General features: G+C 59.4%; 1 protein-coding gene across 1 annotated transcript in view; it reads left to right on the forward strand.

Moving 5' to 3' along the window:
• GAK (cyclin G associated kinase) overlaps positions 1–16483 on the forward strand; it is a 50443-nt gene extending 33960 nt beyond the window's left edge. Inside the window, exons 16-28 of the mRNA XM_065877301.1 lie at positions 1656–1850; positions 2168–2285; positions 2576–2655; positions 6147–6340; positions 7014–7157; positions 7251–7631; positions 7854–8054; positions 8675–8785; positions 9965–10081; positions 14545–14769; positions 15251–15399; positions 15984–16160; positions 16251–16483. Coding sequence (XP_065733373.1) covers positions 1656–1850; positions 2168–2285; positions 2576–2655; positions 6147–6340; positions 7014–7157; positions 7251–7631; positions 7854–8054; positions 8675–8785; positions 9965–10081; positions 14545–14769; positions 15251–15399; positions 15984–16160; positions 16251–16352 — 2194 coding nt within the window. The 3' untranslated portion in view covers positions 16353–16483. The remainder of the gene's footprint in view (positions 1–1655; positions 1851–2167; positions 2286–2575; positions 2656–6146; positions 6341–7013; positions 7158–7250; positions 7632–7853; positions 8055–8674; positions 8786–9964; positions 10082–14544; positions 14770–15250; positions 15400–15983; positions 16161–16250) is intronic.
• The last annotated feature ends 1117 nt before the right edge of the window (positions 16484–17600 follow it).

Here is a 17600-nt window from a genome sequence, read left to right on the forward strand (position 1 = left end):
TCGGAACCGTGATGGGACGTCTGGAGTTGCTGGTCGCTGGTCTGTGCGTTCAAGACTGATGACAGGGGTGGGGGGGGGAGGGAGCAAGGAAGACCCAAACGGAGAGGGCCGCGACCTCGGAGGGGTCTGTAGATGTCCTTCACCGGAACACGCGTCAGGCCATCTCAGATGGTCGGACAGACGCACCACTGGGGCCCCCGGGGGAGACGGAGCAGGAAGGGGGAGCACGGAGGAGGCGTTGCTGAGAATTTCCCCAAATTAACGGCAGACGTTGAACCCAAGAAGCTCAGAGGACACCAAGTGGGATTCAGAACAAAACACACACACGGAAAACCCACTTTGGCTTCCGGCGTTCACGCTGCCGAGAGCCACGCAGAGGAGCTCCGGAAGGTGGGCGGCAGGAGTGGGGGTGCAAGCAGTGAAGGTTCTTCTCAAGGGCCGTCATTACGTCAGCAGAGGATGCGAGTGGCGGCCTGGGACGTGCTCGGGTGACCCAGGAGATCAGGAAGGAGAAGCCGAGGCTGGAGAGGCAGGCGGGCGGCCGGCTGGCTGGGAAGCCGGTTCAGCGTCACCTGTGTGTCGGGCCCCTCGCCGGGCGCACGCTGCCTGCGGGCCTGCACCATAGAACTGACGGCGGGGGGCGGAGGAGGGTTGTGTGCAGGGCACGTGCGACAGGCCCCGCCGCTGGAACACCTGTCCCTGCGGGTCAGGCGTCCAGCTCAGACGTGACTCGGGCAGTCTCCTTCTCCTTCAGTTTTGAATCTGCTCCCAAGCTCACTCAGGTTGTGGGCTGTGGACCTGGGTCGTGGTCCTGGCTTCTTGCTGTCGGCGAGAGGCGCCCGGGTCTCCTGCCACGCGGCCGTCTCCACCGCGGACCTCGGGAGCGGCCAGAGTGCAGTGGCGAGACGGAGTGTCGCCTGCTGTCAGTTTGGAGCCAGCCACGGCTCCTGCCCCTCCCTGGGAGACGGGTTAGACCAGCGCGGGAGATGGACGCCCTGCGGCGGTGCCACAAAGAGGAGCTGCGGAACCACCAAGGGAGCCGGCGGAGCGGATTCCAGGTCCACAGAGCAGGACGGGGGCGGTTGCAGCGTCCCTCTCAGTGAGCAGTGGAACAGGTCGGCAGGCCGGTTCAGAGCCACGGAGTGTACTCACGACAGCAACGTGCGTGCAGAGCCCGTGGGAAGGATCGTGTTCCGGGCTCTTACACCGCGACAGATTGGGAAGAGTAGAAGTCACGCCAGATATGTTCCCAGGCCATCGTGGGATTAACCCGGAAATCAGTGACAGCAGGTGGCTTTGGAGAGCCTTAAATATTTCAAAGTGAAACAATCTACCTATGAGTAGCTGGTGAGTCAAAGAGGAAATCTCAAGGGAAATTTAAAGATATTTTGAACTGAATGAAAATTACAACATAAGATTCATGAGATGACACCGGAACGTTGCTTTTAGTGAAATTTATAGCATGAGATGCTTACGTGTGATTGAGAAAAGACTGACGACCTGATGGGCTCCAGAGACACGGAGCACGGGTGCGCCGTGGCATGTGGGCACATATGGAGCACACGTGTGGTGTGGGCTGAGCACGGAGCACGCATGTGACGCCCGTTTTCCTGCACAGAACACGCATGTGACATGGTGTGCCTCCTGCCCTCCAGGTACATCGAGTACGTGTGCGACATGGTGGCAGAGGAGCCCATCACGCCCCACAGCAAGCCCATCCTGGTGAAGGCCGTGGTCATGACGCCTGTGCCCCTGTTCAGCAAGCAGCGGAACGGCTGCCGGCCCTTCTGCGAGGTCTACGTGGGGGATGAGCGTGTGACCACCACGTCCCAGGAGTACGACAAGATGAGGTGGGCTCGGGGCTCAGGCCCTTCCTTGCCCCGCGGCCTCATCTTCTGGGGGCTGTCGAGGAGGGAATTGTGCTGTGGGGCTGTGGCTGGGCGGAGGGCGTGGAGGCGGGGCCGGCGGGGCCTGTGGGGGAGTTCTCGGGGTCTTCGTGCTGGGTGGCTCCTTGGAAGTCCTCTCCTGGACCATCCTCCCCCCATACCTGACGTAATTTGGCAGAAAAACCCGCGAGGCAAGAAGAAACTGGCGCTGTGGGTCGCAGTTCATCAGAACGGTGCACCTTATACCTAAGTGCACTGCTTTTCTTGGTTCTGTTCTCCAGGGATTTTAAAATCGAGGACGGCAAAGCGGTCATTCCCCTGGGCATAACGGTCCAGGGAGACGTGCTCATCATCATCTATCACGCGAGGTCCACCCTGGGAGGAAGGCTGCAGGCTAAGGTGAGCGGGCGCTGGGCGGCCCCTGGGCGAGCTTGGTTCTCTAAGCACAGTGAGAGCTCTGTGTCCCCACCTGTGTGGCAGAGGCAGAAGGGACTGTAGCCTGAGCCTGCCCAGCTGTGGCCCTGGGACCTCCCCACGGGCCCAAGGAGCCGCTTGTTGGCTAGGGCGCTGCCCCAGCCTCTGTGTGTCCCTGGCCCTGGAGCCCCGTGTGGGGCCTCAGCTGGTCACCCGTGAAGGGCCTGGCGTTGCCCTCCCGGCCTGAGGACCTTCTGTTCGCTTTCTCCCTGCAGATGGCGTCCATGAAGATGTTCCAGATCCAGTTCCACACAGGGTTTGTGCCTCGGAATGCAGCTACTGTGAAATTTGCCAAGTATGTTGGTGTCACACTGAGGGGGCGGGCGAGAGGGGTCGGGGTGCACCCCAGCCGTGGCTGGTGTGGAGTGATGCTGGCAGGGGTCCCGGGGGTGCTGAGCTCTGACGCCCGGGGTCCCGGGAGGGCCGTGAGCTCTGACGCCCGGGGTCCCGGGAGGGCTGTGAGCTCTGACGCCCGGGGTCCCGGGAGGGCTCACACAGGGCAGTGCCGCACCAGGGCTGCCTGTGGTAAGGGCTCAGGGAGAGCCGCCCAGCCACCCTCACAGCGCCAGCGTCGTGGGCCGTGGGCATGTCTGTGTTTCTGCCTGTTGTTGCTCCTTTAAGAGTTTCCGTGTTCTTGTCTTTTAGTATGTTTTCCACATTGGCACCTCGTGCATTTTTTTTTAACGTGCCAACGTGACGAAGACGAGGAATGCCACGCTTTAAGGTTTCAGGTTTTTTCTCCTTTGGAGGAAGGTAGTCCCAGAGCTTCAGGTGTCCTTGTGTCATCAGACATTTCTCTTCAGAGACCCGATGACTGAAGACCAAGCGGAAGAGCTGGGCGAGAGGCCTGTAGGTGAATCTGATGCTGGAGCCAGGAGACGGCATTGACTGTCTCGTGTGTTCAGGGAAGTACAAGGGGGATTTTCACCGCAGAGCTGGAACGTGTGAAGAGGAGGCAGGTGTGACTCTCGGACTGAGAAACGTCACAGCTGGAACTGAGGATTGAGCCGTGTGCCCGGTAGCAGAGTAGACACAGGAACGAACAATGGTGAGAGAGAGATGGATACAGAGGGCTCGCAGGGGTGTTGGGGGCTGGGAAATGGTCAGACGTGCCTTTGTTCGGAGTCCAAGGAGAAGAGGACACACCAGAACCAAAGTTGGAAAAATCACCGGCCGAAAATTGCCTTACACTGATGAAAAACGTCAAACCATAGAATCAAAAACTCTGAAAACAGCGAACAGGAGTTTATATATAAGAAGGAAGGAAACCCCTTCCTCAGCATTTTGCAAATTGCTGAAAACCAAAGACGACCATTTCGGAGCCCCCAGGGGAGGGACCTTCAAAGTAAGGAGACCGCAGCTGCCTTTTAACGAAGGGGTGGGAGCCAGAGTCGGGGGCGTCTTCAGCAAGTGCCTGAGGAGAACGTTGGCCAACTTGAAATTCTGTCTCCTGTGAAGTCATCCTTCAGAAGCAAAAGCCAATCAAAGATGTTTTCGGGCAGACGAGATGTTTGCAGTGTGTTTCAGACGTGGACACATAGAGAAGCACAGAATGAAAAGAGAAAGATGCCCATTAAAAGCAGGCAGGGGGACTCTGCTGGCGGATCGACACGGCCAGCAAGCACCTGAGCCAGTCTGCGCGTCCCTCATCACCAGGGAAGCAGGTTAGAGCCGCGAGGGCAAGGAAATCGGGGGGGAGCCCCCGTGGGAGCCACGCGGAGTTAGGTGTTTTCCTGTGACGAGAACTTGGAAGATCACCTGCCTCAGCGCTTCCCATGTGCACGTGACGTCATTAGCCACGTACCCAGGGCCTCAGGCTCGATGGCTCCAGACTGAGAAGAGGCCCCCGTGGCGTCGGCAGTCGGTTGGAGAGTGAGCTGTGATGTCATGTCTGTGACCCTGTTAACGTCTGCTCAGGCCTCCCGTGGGGCCCCATCCGGAGGCCCGAGGAGTGGCCGCCTCTGGGGGCGTGGCCCTTCTTGGGGTCTGGAGAGAGACAGTGTTTTGTTCTGAATGGACTGTTGCCACGAGGATAACCTTCATGCGGCGCGTGCATAGGCTTGTGCTTCGCTGTGCACGTCGTGCCTCCAGAAGTGGACTCGTCGGTTTAATAGCAGAAAGGCGAGGGGTGCCCCGCGGGCGGTTGAAAGAGGACACTTTGCAGAAGCAATCTGAGATTCCTCGGGTGCCTCCTGTGAGTGTGGAGGGGGTGCCGAGCAGTCCAGGACGAAAGCTGATGCATTTGTTTCCCGGCTGAGCGTGGCAGGCTCCCCCTCAGGGCCTGTCCAGCGGGGCCTGGCCCTCTGCCCTCTGAGACCCCGGACCCTTGCGGGCAGCAGGGCTGCGCCTCTGCTCACAGACCTCATTGTTTCCTCACTGGCCTGCTGGATGGGTGGGCAGACCCCTGCCTGGGTGGGGCTGTCCCTGGGGCGGGGCCGGGCAGGGAGGCGGGGGTGGGTGGCCACCAGCATGGTGCCCGGAGTGGCCCCTGAGGCCCTGCTGCCCTGGAGCTGAGCTCGTAGTGGCCGTGCGCCTTCTCCCTGCTTTGCTTCTTGGCCTCTGCTCCTTGTGGATGGGCCCCTCCCGGGGCCCTCGCTGGCCTCCGGATCCCCTTTGCCAACATCGCTGTCCGGGCTTTCCACCTGCGTCCCCGCACCAGCTGTTCCTGCCCGGCTGAGCCGTCGCCCTTGCAGTCGTCTTCTTGAGGGCACCTGGCCTGGACAGGAAGGAAGCCCGTGGTGGCCTCTAGGCCGGGAGCCTGAGAGGGCCACACGGCAGTGCGGCCACTGTCCCTGTGCCCACCTGGGCCTGGCCTCACCCCTGCAGAGACCCCTCATTCCCCTCCTTGCACAGGGGCGGCTGCGTCTGTGAGGAGTGGGAAGGATTTGGGGTCACGCGTGCTCGCTCGTCCCATTTTGCTGAATCCGGGGAAGTAAGAACTAAAATGTGCTGTGGCCTCACCACCACCCCTGACCACTCCTGTGGCCCGTCCTCTGCCCGGAGGCCATTCTTGGACATTGCAGAGGACGGCAGGGCCCCTCCCTCGACTCCTCACACCTTCAGGGCCCCAGCGTTTTTTTGTGTTTCTCTCTTTGTTGCTTTACTCTTCTTATAGGCACAAAGCAGTAAGTGATGCAAACACGTTAGCATAAAATAAGAGCAGCTGGGAGCCTGTTGTCTAGCTGAAGAACTAGGGTTTATCCATATCGTCACCAGAGGTGATCTTAGGAATTCCCTCGAAAGATGCGGAGCCACAGAACGAGGGCAGTTCAGTGACGTGGCAGCCACAGTCACCACTGCCAGGCTGCCCTGTTACCAGTCTCCCGCCCGTGCCCGGGCCCCCCGGCTCCCCGTCCCACCCAGTGGGAACAGGTTGGTGCCTCCACCCCTGCAGCCAGATTGCAGAGGTGTTGGTTTATGGGCATCTGTTAATAGTTGGGGGATTTTGCCAGCGTGGATGGCATTGTTTTTATGGGAACGTGCATTTAAGCTCTGAGGACCTGATTTGAACTCCAGAGCCTGAGGAGTGAGGGCTGAGCACTCCCCTGACGGAGGAGCGGGGGTCCTGCTCTGCGGGTGTGGACGGGCCCCACTGCACACAGACCCCTGCCGGTCCCTCTGAGCCTTGGCTCAGTGGCGGCGTGAACGTCCCGAGCATGTAGTGCAGGGGCTGGGGTGCCTGTGGAGCACGCAGCCCTGCCCCGCACTCATTTCCCGGTGAACGTTGGGGTGGTACCCGCGGTGCCCGTCGTTGTGCCTGACCTGCTTCTCACCTCCCCAATGCAGGTATGACCTGGACGCTTGTGACATTCAGGAGAAATACCCCGATTTATTCCAAGTGAACCTGGAGGTGGAGGTGGAGCCCAGAGATAGGCCCGGCCACGAGGCCCCACCCTGGGAGACTGCGAGCATGCGGGGGCTGAACCCCAAGATCCTGTTTTCCAGCCGCGAGGAGCAGCAAGACATCCTGTCGAAATTTGGTGAGATCCTTGTTTTCTGGGCACACCTGCAGGTGGCCCAGTGTCTGTTTTTGGATCCCAAGCCACGTGGCCTGCAGGCCCTGCCGGGGTCATGGGGTGGGGCTGGGACCCCCGGGAGGGTCAGGTTTGAGTCACTCGCTATTTTGGGGGGGTGCGTTTTCTGGACATGTGTCACCTTTGAACATGACCTGGAAGAAGTCGAGGCTTCGATTGGGACCAGCTGGCGGGGCTGCCCCCGCAGCAGAGTTTGTTCCTGGCCAGCCCCCACCCCCTCCACCCGCCGCAACTCAGCAGGGTTGTGTCGGCTTATTTCATAGCATTTACTGAAAGTAGCATCAGAAGCACGCTGGTGGGTGGGACTTGGGACTTCGTTTGCCACATAACGATTTTCTTCGTGTTCTTGGTTTGCATTTTTTTCTGTTACGTGAGGACAGCTAAGTGTCCCTGAATAGCATGTGTGCACGTGTGTGCGTGCACGTATGCTTTCCGGTGTACGCGTGTGCACACGTGTCCCGGGGCAGCGTCTGGGCGACGCTGGGACCCATTCACTGTTGGTTGATTGTCATGTGGGTTTCTGGTGGTGGTGAGCCCTTCCTGGCTCTGGGCCTGGGCCCCGGAGCCCCACACGGGCTGCTGCCCTGGGCCGGGTGGCCTGACATCCCCCTTCCTGCAGGAAAACCAGAGCTCCCCAGGCAGCCAGGCTCCTCTGCGCAGTATGACGCCGAGGCCGGGCCTGCGGATGCCGAGCCCCCGGAGTTGGACTCACCGCACAGCAGCGGGGACACCGACCGCTTTCTGCACACGCTGGACTGGCGGGGTGGGTAGGCGGGCCTGGCGCTGCCCTCGTGGGCCTCCCCGTGCTGACTCCTCGCACTGAGCCGCAGCCGCCCCACCGTTGTCTTCTTTTCAGAGGACGGGGATTGCGCGACAGCCCCAGAGGGTCACCTTGCCGAGGAGGGTCCGTCTGCTGCGGCCGAGGACGGACGTGTGAGCGAGCCGTCTGACGAGGAAGCCCCAACGCTCTCGGCTGAGAGCGGGGACGTGGCCGACGAGGACACGCCAGGCCCGGACCTGCCGCAGGAGGACGGTGTGGACCTCCTGGGGCTGCACTCCGAGGCAGGGCCGATGCCCCCCATGCAGGCCCGCGGGGGCCCCCCCAGCAACGCGGACCTGCTCAGCCGCCTCCTGGGGGCCCCGGCGGCTGCTCCAGAGGGTGCCGCAGGCGGTCTGCTGGGCGGGGACGCGGCGCTGCTCTTCACCAGCCCGGCCTCTGCCCCGAGCGCACGGACCACGGTCCCAGCCGGTAGGTGCCGCTGACAGGAGTGGGCCCGGAGGTCACGGCAGTCTGCCGTTCAGGGAGACCGCGAGCCCCCAGAGTATCTCCTGAGACAGGCGGGGGTCAGCGGGGTCAGCGCCTTGCCCCTCTCTCTCGGAGCCACGGGGTCGTGGGAGGGCCGTCCTGGAGCCGATCCTCTGGGCCGAGGGCGTGCCCTGCGGTGCCTGCATTCACGTGCACCTGCTTCCTGGTGTCCCGCCGCAGCGGACCCGTTTGACCCTCTCCTGCTGCCATCCGACCCAGACGCCCAGCCCCACTCCCAGCCCGACCTCTTCGGTGAATTTCTTAATTCGGACTCTCCAGCCACCCTGCCTGCATCCTTCCCTGCCACCCACAGCGCTCCACCCCTGGCCCGCGGCACCAACTTCCTGCATCTGGGTAAGTGCGGTCTCCACACTGGGGACAGGGCCACAGGGCCGGGGGAGATGGGCAGTGCCATCCTCCCTCCCCCAGAAAGGGGACGCAGCCAGTGGCCACTCTGTATGCCCTGCTGGGTTTCAGGGGAGGTGGGGAGGCAGGCTCTGGGGCACTGGCATGTGGCCAGCCATGGCGGGAGGAGGCCTCTCTGAAGACCCTTTCAGATGAGGGGCCGCGGACGCTAGTCTCAGCATCGCCCTATGGGCTTCTCCTCTTGCTGTCTCCCTGCATCCACTTGGTCAGTGCAGTGACCGTGTGATGTGTCCTCCGCCCGTGTGGAGGGAGACCGGTTGGAGGCCCCAGAGGTGCGTTAGCACAGCCCTGCCTGGGGCTTCGCTAGGCCAGGAGTGCTGCAGGGGCTGCTGCCCAACACCTAGGCCCCCCACCTCCCGCACGGGCGGCCATCAGGTGTGCCTCCTGCCTCCTGCCCACACGTGGAGGGGGGTACGGAGGGTGGCCCCCGAGACTGCCGCAGATGGGGCTTGTGGCCAGCCTGTCCCCTAGGGCCCCCAGGAGGCCATGTGAAGGCCATGTGCCCGCCCCCACCGGGGACACACCTGATAGCGCCGCTGTCTTCCCAGGTGACCTGCCGGCGGAGCCCAGCAAGATGATAGCCTCTACCAGCCACCCGGACCTGCTGGGAGGATGGGACGCCTGGGCTGAAGCCCCGGCCCCCGCACCAGCTGCAGAAGGTACGGCACGTGGCGTAACTGTGACCCCGGCCCCCAGAAGAGGAGGAGACAGGAGCAGCGCCCCAGGGGCACTCTGGCCGGGCCTCCTGCCACTGTCCCGAGTCGCCCCGTGCGGCTCCTGTGGGTGCTCATTCGGCTTGTTCTGAAGTTTTCACCCAGAATGTTCCTTAGCGCTTCCTTGTGGCCTGCAGGGCCCTTGAGAGGCTGCAGGCTATCCTGGTCTGTCCCTTATCTGTGGGGGCAAGAGTGCTTCTGGTGTCTCACTTTCATCATGTCTGTCCTTCTTTCCGTACGTCAGGATTCTGTCCCGTGGGGAAGTTTCCAGTAGTGAGTTGTTTTCAAAGGCAGTGGTGTTTGTGGCGCCTGTGACATGCTTCTCTCTTAAGTCCTGTTTGTTAACTTATGGGCTATGATTGTAAACATGCTACTCTGCTGGTTTGATAGGCTACCAGTTCTTTCAATTTGCTTTTCTTTGTTATGCGTGAGGTTATTATTTTGTGTGTTTTTGGTTATGTTTCTTTTGAGAACTGTTTCACATTTTCTTTTTTTTTTTTTTGTGGTATGCGGGCCTCTCACTGTTGTGGCCTCTCCCATTGCGGAGCACAGGCTCTGGACGCGCAGGCTCAGCGGCCATGGCTCACGGGCCCAGCCACTCTGCGGCATGTGGGATCTTCCCAGACCAGGGCACGAACCCATGTCCCCTGCATCAGCAGGCAGACTCGCAACCACTGCGCCACCAGGGAAGCCTCTTTCACATTTTCTAATCATTTTTTTGCACGGGAAATTCACCTTTTTTGTATTAACTCGTAAGAGCTCTTTATATATGAGTTGCCATCGTTTGTAATGACCTCACACTTGACTCTTGAATGACACGGGAATTAGGAGCAGGACAGTGATTTACTTAGACATTTCAGTACCTTGTACTTAGAATGAACGAATGTCGTAGAGTGCACTCACACTTTAGATGGATTCGGGAGGTGGTAGCACAAACCCAGGACAGTTTATACGAGCTGTCAGGTGACTTCCCACACGGAGCCATGTGGGCAGCTTGGGCTGCGAGTGTGGCCACGTCCCAGGTGCAGTGACAACGCCGAGCGAGGCCTTTAGGAGCGTGAGATGGGAGGGCAGAAGCCACATCTACTCCAGTGTGCTGGATCTAATGCCCCTGCCCTCCTCCAGGCCCCTTCGTCTCTCCTGGAGGCCAGCCGGCACCTCCTGGCCCCCCAGCCAGCCAGACCAAGTCTCAGAGCCAGGACCCATTTGCGGACCTCGGCGACCTCAGTTCCAGCCTCCAAGGTAACCTGAGGGCCGTGTCGGGCATGTGGAAAGCACCAGGCCTCTCTCTGGGGTGTTGTGTCCACCTACCCGAGGTGGGGCCTCACCCTGTCCGCCAAGGCCCAGGGCACAGCAACACCAGGAAAGGCCCAATCTGCTTCATCCCAGGAGCTTGTTACCAAGATAACACCAGGAATTGCCAAAACTGGTGTTGGAGTCTGGCCCTCCGCTGGCATAGCGGTGCTTGGGGGTCATCTAGGAGCAGTCTCAGTACAGGAGCGTGGAGAGTGCCTGCCCCGCTCCCCAGGGAGCAGAATTCACTGCCAGTAATTTTTCTGAGAAAACTTTTAGGGACGTTAATTGTTTGGAGGCCAGGAGTGTCTCTCGTCCCTTGGCAGTCGGGAGGCATGTGGAATTTTAGGTGAAAATAACATCTCCTCAGACGCTTCCTGGCATTTCAGGTTTTGGTGTCTCCCTGAGAGCATTCCTGGAAGTTTGGGTTTGCCGTGGGCTTTCTGCCTCTATCTTGGGCTGTCTGAGCACAGGGTGGGGTCACTTGGAGCCTCTCGGGGGCTGCCTGTGGTGAAAAGGAATTCTCGGGATCTGGGACGCCTGTTCTCAGGATGGAGCCCAGCCCTCAGCTCTGCACTGTGATCCTAGACCTCCATCACACGCCCTCAGAAAACAGAGTCCTGCATGAAGCTGATGGAGCCGAAAGGAGAAACATACAAACTCACATTCTAGTTGGAGACCTCAGCATCCCTCTGTCAACAAAGATAGAGCCACCAGACAGCAAGTCAGCAAAGCTGTGGGACATTCACAGGACACTGTGCCTGACAGCAGCAGGACACACCTCCTCCTGCACCCAAGCAACCACCAAGAAAGGCCATGTATTGGGCCATAAAAAGTCATCAACAAACTTAAAAGAACTGAAATCATATAGACCGTATCATTCCGTGACCAAATGGAATCAAACTAGAAATTGGTAACAGCGAGATAACTGAAAAATCTTCAAACTCTTGGAAATTGATACACTTTTATTTTTTTTTATTTTTAAAAAAATTTATTTTTGGCTGCATTAGGTCTTCATGGCTGCACATGGGCTTTTCTCTGGTTGCGGCAAGCGGGGGCTACTCTTAGTTGTGGTGTGCGGGCTTCTCACTGAGGTGGCTTCTTGTTGCAGAGCACAGGCTCTAGGCGCACAGGCTTCAGTAGTTGTGGCATGTGGGCTCAGTAGTTGTGGCTCGCAGGCTGTAGAACGCAGGCTCAGTAGTTGTGGCGCATGGGCTTAGTTGCTTTGTGGCATGTGGGATCTTCCTGGACCAGGGCTTGAACCCGTGTCCCCTGCATTGGCAGCTGGATTCTTAACCACTGCACCACCAGGGAAGTCCTGAATGACACAGTTTTAAATAACACGGGTTATTTAGGAAGTCTCAAGGAAAATAAAACAGCGTGTCGAAGAGAATGAAAATGAAAACACGACCCATCTAAACTTGGGTTATGCAGCTAAAACAGTGCCAAGAGGGAAACACATAGCATTAAGCGTGTAGTTTGGAAAAGAGGAAACATCTCATCAGTATTGTGAGTTATCACCTGAAGACATTTGAAAAGAAAAGCAAAATAAGCTCAAAGCAAATGGAAGGAAATGATAAAGAGCCCAAATCAATGAAATAGAAAATGAAAACTAGAGAAAATGGGTTGATCAAAAAGCTAGTTCTCTGAGAAGGTTGGTAAAGACAAATCTCTGCTAAGATGGATTAAGAAAGAGGGGTTAACCCAAGATGTCCACAGACCCCAGAGGCTCTGAAGGGAAATGGACTTACGGCTTCAGCACCAGTTCTGGGACTGAGGTGAGGTGGACAAGTTCTTCAGGTGTGTCCCGTGGGAGGTAGAGCGTTTGAGTGTGTCTGTAATCATAAAGAAAACGAATTCATAGTTAGAAACCTCCCATAAGGGAAATCTCCAGTCCCATCTGGGTTCACTGGAGAATTTTACCAAACGTTTAAAGAATTCATACCAATTCCACAGTCTTTTCCAAGAAATAGGAAGAGGAGGGAATATTTTCCAGTTGATTTTATGAATCTGGTATTACTTTGATACCAAAACCAGATGGAGGTGATACAGAAGGAAACTACAGACCACAGGGCAGTGTCCCTTATGAACACAGACACAAAGATCAAAGCCAGTCATCAGCACAGAGAGCTGCACAGAGAGCTCATCAGTGTATGAAAGCGTCGCACAGGGGCCTCCCTGGCGGCCCAGTGGCCAAGACTTCGCCTTCCAATGGAGGGGGCACGGGTGCGATCCCTGATCGCGGAGCTAAGATCCCACGTGCCGCGGGGCAACTAAGCCCGCTCACCACAACTGCTGAGCCTGCATGTGCCCTGGAGCCCACGCGCCACAGCTAGAGAAGATTCCTCGCGCTGCAGCTAAGACCCGACGCAGTCAAAATAAATAAATAATTTTAAAAAAATTATATATATACATATGTATATGTATACACAGCGTTAACTGGCCTAGGAAGGGAAGTCGTGTGATCACATCGGTGGTGCAGAAGAGGCATTCCCCGGAGTTCAACACCTACTTGTGATAAACACTCAACAGACCAGTAATGCGAAGCCCGTGGGCTTGATAGGGAGCATCTGCAGAGTCCTGCCGCCAGGCTTGCACTGGATTTCAGAAGACCACACACTCCCCAGGGTCAGCCCAAGTGGAGCAGGCAGGCAAGAAAGGGACAGAAGGGACACAGGCAGTGTTGTCATGTGCGGACGACGTGCTGTCTGTGTGGGAAATCTCAGGGGGTCTATGAAAGCATTTCAGGTCCCAGAGTGAGTTCAGGAGGGTCGCAGGACACAGGATCAACAAACAGACATCACAAGGGTATTTCTGTTTACTAGCAACATGCACAAGGAACCCAAAATTTAGAACAGCACCGTTTACAATCCCTGCAAAAGAAGAAAAAAAGAAACATATAACATATTACTCTTACGAAGCACATACAGGACTCGCGAAGCTACAAAACCAAACGGGGAAGATCTCAGTAAACAGATGGGCTCGCAGCCCGGTGACCCACGTCAGGAAGGTTCTCTTGCAGTGGTCAATGGGGTCAGTACAGTCCTCACCAGAAATGCCAGTGAGGGTTCCTGCAGACACAGACGAGCTTGTTGTAGACTTTATTTGGAGAGTCAGGGGAAATGGGGTGGTTAAGACTCGGCTCACCAGGCCTCCTACCTCCTCCAGGCCTGCGTGCTGTGGGCAGGACAGACACGTAGATCACCGACCTGGAAGTAGCCCCACACCAGTAAGACCAACTGACTTTTGCCAGAGGTGCAAAACCATCATGACGGTGCTGGGGCGGCAAGAAAGTGGCCTCACCTGAATTTCACACCTTAAACAGCAGGTAGATGACCATTTTACTCAGAATTGGCCATAGATCTGTAAAGCTTTCAGAAGAAAAGAGAAAATTGTGGGGACGTCGCCTTTAGTGTCTCCTGGACCACGATCCGTCAGCAAACAATGGATAAATTGGACTTGATCAAAAAGACATCTTGTGCCCTGCTAAAGGCTCTCAGCAGGATGAAGAGCTACAGGGTGGGAGAAATAGCTTTGAACCACGTATCTGACAACTATCTAGGATATGTAAGAACAGTAAAAACAGAGCAAAACACATCCAACTTGAAAACGGGTGAGTGGTGAAGAGAACGGCAGCCTGGGGAGAGGTCTAGTGTCACTGGCGGCCCTGGAGGCGCGGGGGGTCTCGACGGGGGGCAGCGCCGGGCACAGAGCTGGCGGTCGTGCAGGACGGCTACTCGAGGCGGGCGTCGGTTCTCACAGAACCGAACCCACGACCGCCGTCTATCCCAGAGGTGCACGTGGGCTGAGCAGGGAGTCTCCGCAGCAGTGCTCAGGGCGACCCTGTTGGTAATCTCCACAGACTGGAACCCACAGGAGTCCTTCTGTGGCGCATCCACCTGCCAGGCTGCTGGCGACGAGTGGATGGGTGGGTGGGTCCTGGGTGAGAAGAGCCCATCGCAAGGGCCGCCTGCCCTGTGATTCTGCGTCTAGAATGTTCTCGAGGTGAAAGGTCACAGGACAGAGAACGGGGGCATCTTAGCCCAGTGCTTGCGTGACTGTACGCGCGTGAAGTGGCACAGAACCACGCACGCGTGACGCGGCACGTGCTTGCGTGCGCAGAGCAGCAGCCTGCGTGGTGCTGCTCGGGGGCCCTGTGGGCTCTGGGTGCTGGTTCGGAGCTTCCTGGACTCAGCCCTGCATTTGAGCGAGTGGGGAGGGGAGCCCACCCGGCCCGGCCCCTGCAGACGGGCCAGCTGTGCGGCTACCTAGAGGCCGCCCGTCCTGGCGGCTGACCTGAAACGTTCATTTCGCGGGGGTGTGTCCTCTGCCTGCAAGGGCCGAGTACCCGCCGGGGCGGCGCCCGGTCCTCAGGCCGTCAGTGACACTCCCCACGTGAACTGTCTCCCCAGGCTCGCCCGCTGCACCTACTCCTGGGGGCTTCGGTCCCAAAGCAGTCCCCCCTCCCAAGGCCAGCGGCTCCTGGCAGATGAGTCGGCCCCCAGCCCAGGGCGCCCCGTGGCCCCCCCAGGCCAAGCCAACCCCCATAGCCAGTGTACAGCCACGGCCAAACTACAACTCCAGCTTCAGTGTGATCGGCAGCCGGGAGGAGAGGGGGGTCCGTGCCCCCAGCTTTGGTGAGTCCTTCCTCCCTCGCCGCGTGTGTGGTTTTTTGAGCTTGCTGTGAAGTGGTTACAGTGAAATCCCGTTTTGCCTTGTCCAGCTCAGAGCCCAGTCCCGGGAAAGGGTGTTTAAGGGGACCCAGAGTCTGTTTCCACCCAGCGGGAGCCCCTTTGGATGGAAGTTAATGATTTCAGATGCATGTCTGTGGGTGAGCCTCTGCCCCCATGGGCCGGGCCACACTCTCCGGGAACCTTCTCGGCCTCTGCTGGCCGGGCAGCGGGCGGGCTGTCACGGGGGTGGTGGTCCCGACGCCTGCCGTGACCCCGCCCCCACGCGTGCGCTCATGCCTCAGGGCAGCTCTTTTGGACATTTCCCATCTTCTCGGCCGTCCTGCCGTCCCCGAGGGTTCTCGAGCTGGCCGCACAGCACAGAGGCGGCAGGCAGGCTGTTAGGCGGGCACTTAGCGCGGCCGCTGAAGCCTCTGCTCTCCTCCAGGTCCAAAGCCAAGGGTGTCGGAGAACGATTTCGAAGACCTGTTGTCCAACCAGGGCTTCTCCTCCCGGGCCGACAGGAAGGGGCCGAGGACGATCGCCGAGATGAGGAGGCAGGACCAGGCGCGGGACTCAGACCCGCTCAAGCTGAAGGTGCAGGGCGCTCGGGCCGGGGCAGGGTGGGGGGCACCCTGGGCAGGAGCGTGGGGAGAGGGACACAGCCGGCGCAGCCCCGACTCTCACGCACGAGGACCTCTGTCGGACATGCTTGCGGGGACAGTGGCTTCCATCTACGCTTATTTGCTCTCCTGAAAGTTTTGGGGTGAAAGATCAACTGTCCCCATGTGGCTGGGACACGTGGCTTCAGGCTCGTAAAGCTCCTCGCTCTTCTGCACACCAGCCAGGCGGGACCCCGGTCGGGGGGCGTGGGCCGCAGAGACCCCGGGGGTGACAAGGACGTCTGTGTGCCTGGACCCCGGGATGGGGTCATCTGTGAATGCCCCACTGAGGAAAGGGTCCCTGGATTCCACGCACCGTCTAGTCCGTGTCCTGTCCGGCCAGACCTAGGGAATGGAATTAGCCATGCCTGGGTGGGGTCAGTGCAGAAACTGGGGTGGGGGTCCACGTCGGGGCCACACATCTCACAGTCAGATCCCTGCTCCGTGGGGCGACCGCCGGCTGCTCAGTGGTAGAGGCCGGGGCCTGGCACGCCCTCAGCAGTACGGCGTCTCCTTCAGCTCCTGGACTGGACGGAGGGCAAGGAGAGGAACATCCGCGCCCTGCTGTCCACGCTGCACACGGCGCTGTGGGACAACGAGAGCCGCTGGACGCCCGTGGGCATGGCCGATCTGGTGACGCCTGCGCAGGTGAAGAAGCAGTACCGCCGCGCCGTGCTGGTGGTCCACCCGGACAAGGTGGGCACGGGGTGTGGGCTCCGGGCCGGGGGCGGGGTGGGCTCTGGGAGCAGGCCGGGCCCTCACCGCCGCCATCCTGCCTGCCCGCAGGCCCGGGGGCAGCCCTACGAGCAGCACGCCCGCATGGTCTTCATGGAGCTCAGCGACGCCTGGGCCGAGTTCGAGAGCCAGGGCTCCCGGCCGCTCTTCTGAGCCCACGGTCGCAGCTGCACGCGCGGCTCGTGGAGCTGGAAGCTGCCGGCTGGCCTGGAGGGTTGCACGTGGGCCGGGGCGGCACGGGCTGGCGCAGCCGCAGCTGACATCACGTCACGCCCGCCACGCTCAGCGGATCCAGAGCCAGCGCCACTCCCTTCACAGGAAGAGAAAGCATTCCAAAGCCTCCGAGTTCTTTCTTTTTCTCTTCTGGTCCTGAAGGAAAGGTGACGATTTGCACTCCTCCCACACGTGTCACAGTCTGTGATTTGTTTTATCCGTGGCGCGCCCACTGGGGAGATCGCGCTGCTCAGCTGTCCTCCAGAATCCGTTCCTGAACGTTCACGTCTCCCCTCGTAATCGGCCTGGTGACCACCTGTACATAATTAAACTATTTTCTGACGCCCCTCACCTCCGGGGCTGCACACCACCTCCCTGCACTTTTGCTGTCCCCTGGTTGACCTTGGTTCTGACCGTGAAGATGAGCCGCAGGGACCCCCGCCCAGCGAAGTTGGGCTCCTCTCCACTGCTGGTCTGAGCCCCCGCGGGCCCCCAGCCTGGCCTCGGCCAGCAGCCCAAGCTGGGTGGTCAGGAGCGACAGGAGGGCAGGAGAGCCGGGAGGTGTGGGGAGGGATCGGACGAGCTGCGGCCTTGGTCGGGGGGCTGGGCATGCCCTGTGGCCACTGCAGCGTGGCGGAGGCAGGTGGTCTTGCTGCAGGTACACAGAGGCTGGCCCTCCCCCTGGGCCCCCCGGGTCCCCCCTCCTCACAGCGGGAGGGTGTGGGGGGCTTTGGATTCTCTCGTTCCGGGAATTCAAAGCAAAAGCGATGGCCTTGAGTCACGGCCTGTTAGAGAAGCCCCAGCCGCCCCATGCTCTGGGGAACAACGCGCCAGGACAAACGACAGCAGTTACACGACTTGAGATTTTGGTCGGAAGTGACGTTCCCAGCCTCCTGCGGGTCAGTCCACCATCCCCAGGGCTCATCCTACTCCTGGCTGCCTGGCGCTGCTGGCCGGGCCCTGGAGACAGGCGGACCTCGACCCTCGTCCCCGTGGTGACAGCAGGCTTGGCCAGGCCTGGCCAAAGCTGCCCCTCGGCCCAGTCAGCACCGTGGCTGGCCTCTGAGAACTCTGTGCGATCTCTTCTTTAGCCAAAATGAGTTACTGAGTCAGATGTGATGCCAAGTCAGGGATTCAAGAGTGCACCACCTGCCCCTCAGGTGGGCTTGCGAGTTGGGTCACCAGGGT

The sequence above is a fragment of the Phocoena phocoena genome, chromosome 5 (assembly GCF_963924675.1).
Source record: "Phocoena phocoena chromosome 5, mPhoPho1.1, whole genome shotgun sequence".
Taxonomy (NCBI): domain Eukaryota; kingdom Metazoa; phylum Chordata; class Mammalia; order Artiodactyla; family Phocoenidae; genus Phocoena; species Phocoena phocoena.